This window comes from Triticum urartu, chromosome 1 (genome assembly GCF_003073215.2).
Source record: "Triticum urartu cultivar G1812 chromosome 1, Tu2.1, whole genome shotgun sequence".
Taxonomy (NCBI): domain Eukaryota; kingdom Viridiplantae; phylum Streptophyta; class Magnoliopsida; order Poales; family Poaceae; genus Triticum; species Triticum urartu.
Window position 1 is genome coordinate 541,127,248 of NC_053022.1, and position 2,790 is coordinate 541,130,037.

General features: G+C 63.9%; 1 protein-coding gene across 1 annotated transcript; it reads right to left on the reverse strand.

The window, feature by feature from the left end:
- Positions 1-427: 427 nt before the first annotated feature.
- On the reverse strand, positions 428-2,327 carry LOC125538273 (adenylate isopentenyltransferase-like). Its single transcript, XM_048701549.1, has one exon. The coding sequence runs from the start codon at positions 2,010-2,012 to the stop codon at positions 843-845; it is 1,170 nt and encodes a 389-aa protein (XP_048557506.1). The 5' UTR covers positions 2,013-2,327; the 3' UTR covers positions 428-842.
- Between the last annotated feature and the right edge of the window lie 463 nt (positions 2,328-2,790).

Consider the following 2,790-nt stretch of genomic DNA (forward strand, 5'->3'; position numbering starts at 1 on the left):
GCCTGCGTGTTTTCCTAGCTGGCAACAGCAAGAACACCGGGCGCGTGCGTATGCACCTACCAATACACACGGCCAACGCATTCCCTCCTCCCCCCTAATCAGCAGTGGGTCACACAGTAAGCATGGCCAGCCAATCATCCCAACTGCCAGAATTGGACGGGACACGTCAAGAGTCCACCATGGCATGCAATGCCACCCGGCCACGCCACGCTCTTTCCCTCCTCCTCCTCCTCCTCCTCAAAGCGCATCGCCACATCATACGCACAGCATTTCGTCACCGGTTCACAAATGATGGAGCAGGTGGTGGATGGATGGTTCCGGTGCGGTTTAGCTGCGCCTTTGGGAGGTTCCAGACTCTACCCGTGTGTGGTGTGGCTAGGGTCCCATATATGTTTCAAAATTTGAACGGAGCGGAGTGGATTAGTGATGAGTGGTGGCAGTACATGACGACTGCCTACATACATCACATACATGCATACGTACAGTGGTGCGGTTGAGAAGCAGACGAAACAAATACTCCAACTCTCCCAATCAAGAAGAAGAAAAGAATTCACTCACTCACTCACCCTTCGGTTCAGTTCAGTAATCAGTACTGTAAGTAATTAACTTACACACAAGCCCTCCTCCTGCTGTCACTTTTTACACTAGCCTATCTCTCTCTCTCTTCTCCTCTCTCTCTCTGCTGTCGATCTCGGATTCTCGGTGCGCGTGGCCCCACCGGGCGGTGTCGGAGGGCGGGCGCCGCCGGGACCCTCTGCAAAAATCGGCGGTCAAAACCCTCCTCCCCCAAAGCCCCCCTTCCGTCCGTCTCTCTCGCCCAGAAACGCACCAGCGGCAGCGGCTCACACCACCATGTCGCAGCATTGCATCCGCGGCAGCCGCATCAGCAGCGGCGCCGGCTCGTCCACGCCCTTGGCGATGGCGATGGCGGTGGCGTCATCGCCGTGCGAGCAGGTTTGGTCGGCGAGGAAGGCGCGGATGGCGGCGAGGCCGGGGCCGCGGACGTCGCGCTCCCAGGACGCCGACTCGGCGGCCGGGCCGGCCCCGGCGAGCCGCGCGCGGATGGTGGCGGAGGCGTCGAGGCGGCGCACGGGCCAGCCCCAGCCGTCGGCCATGCGCCGGATCTTGCACACCTGCGCGGCGGCGAGGCGCCGGGTGTTGGCCTTGATGTCGTCCACGGCCGCGCGGAAGCTCCTGCGCCCGGCGAGGTACTCGCCCAGCTCCGGCACCCCGATGGCCTTGCCCAGCCCGGGGGCGTGCGCGGCGCGCTCCGCGGCGGTGGTGGCGGCGAAGTACTCCCGCAGCTCCTCCACCATGCCGGCGCCCACCATGTCGTCCACGCGCCGGTCCAGGTACTCGGCGAGGAGCGCCTCCTCCACGTCCACCCAGAGGAGGCAGCACGGGTACCGGAGCGCGGGGCGGTAGCGGCGGTCGAGGGAGAAGGGGTCCTCGGGGAGCGCGGCGCCGTCGTCGTCGGGGAGGTCGGCGAGGAGGGCGTGGATGAGGGAGTTGGACCCGCCGGCTACGACGGGCAGCAGCCCCCTGGCCGCGATCGAGGCGACCTTGGCGGCGCCGAGGGAGCGGAAGGAGGACGGCGGGAGCGCGCCGGCCTCGGGGGGGACGGCGCCGAGCAGGTGGTGCTCGACGCCGCGGCGGTCGGCGAGCGGCACCTTGTTGGTGGTGACGTCGAGGCCTTCGTAGAGCTGGATCTTGTCGGCGTTGACGACCTCGCCGCGCAGCTCCCGCGCCGCGTCGATGGACAGCTTGGTCTTCCCGGTGCCCGTGGCGCCGACGATCACCACCAGCCGCGTCCTCGCCCTCTCCCCCTCCTCCCCCCACCCCGATCCGCCGCCGCTGGAGGAGGAGGACGAACAAGAGGAGGAAGAGCTCATTGCCGCGGCGCGCCAGATCCGCAATGGGCGGCGGCGGGAAGTGGCAGGCGGTCGTCCTCCGCCTCCGCGCGCGACGGTGGTGACGGTGGTGGTAATAACCCGATTAGCGAGGGTGTTCATGTGGCTAATGCGGCAGCCAGGGGCCTCGACGGATCCTGATTAGCCGGGAATCACCCTGTTTTGTCCTTTGCTAAATACGCCGCCCCCTCACAGCCCTGGACGCGCAGATCGAAACTCGCTCGCCTAATCTCCGCTTCCGGGTTTGATTTAGCGCGCACCTGGCGTTTGATTTTTTGCTTTTGCCGCGCGCGCACCCGCCCGATCTTGCTGCTTTCCCGGCGATTTTCCCTCCAGCCCAGCCAGGGGCGTTGCGTTTGGTTTTGGGGGTTTTGCAGGGGAGATGGATGGGATGGGATGGGATGGGGCTGTTGTGGATTGGATGCCACGGCTGCTGGGTCGTGTTCGTGCGTCCGTGTATATATACACCGAAAGACTGGACAGCGAGCTTCAGAAAAAGAAAAGAAAAAAGACTGGACAGCGGCCGGCGGCGGTGTCAGACAAAGGGATGGATGGATGGAGGGGACAGTGTTAGGGAGAGTTTTGCTTCGGGGACAGCGTCGTGACAAGCCAGCAGTACGCATCGGGGATCTTAACCTAGAAAACAAAACAAAAACACATCGCTCTGTCATGTTTTGGTTATTATTGCGGCCGGGCCATGCGGGCAGCTTCTGTGCTCGTGACCCGGGCGGGGAGGGAGAAGATACCAACAAAACGTACTGCCACCAGTTAAAATAAGCGGGAACATTCCATCCAGGGCGTGCGGTGGCCGGTGTCGCATGTCCCGCCGGGCGGCCGGCCGGAGTTGTTTAACCGGCCTCGCCTGTTCCCGGCGAGAGCG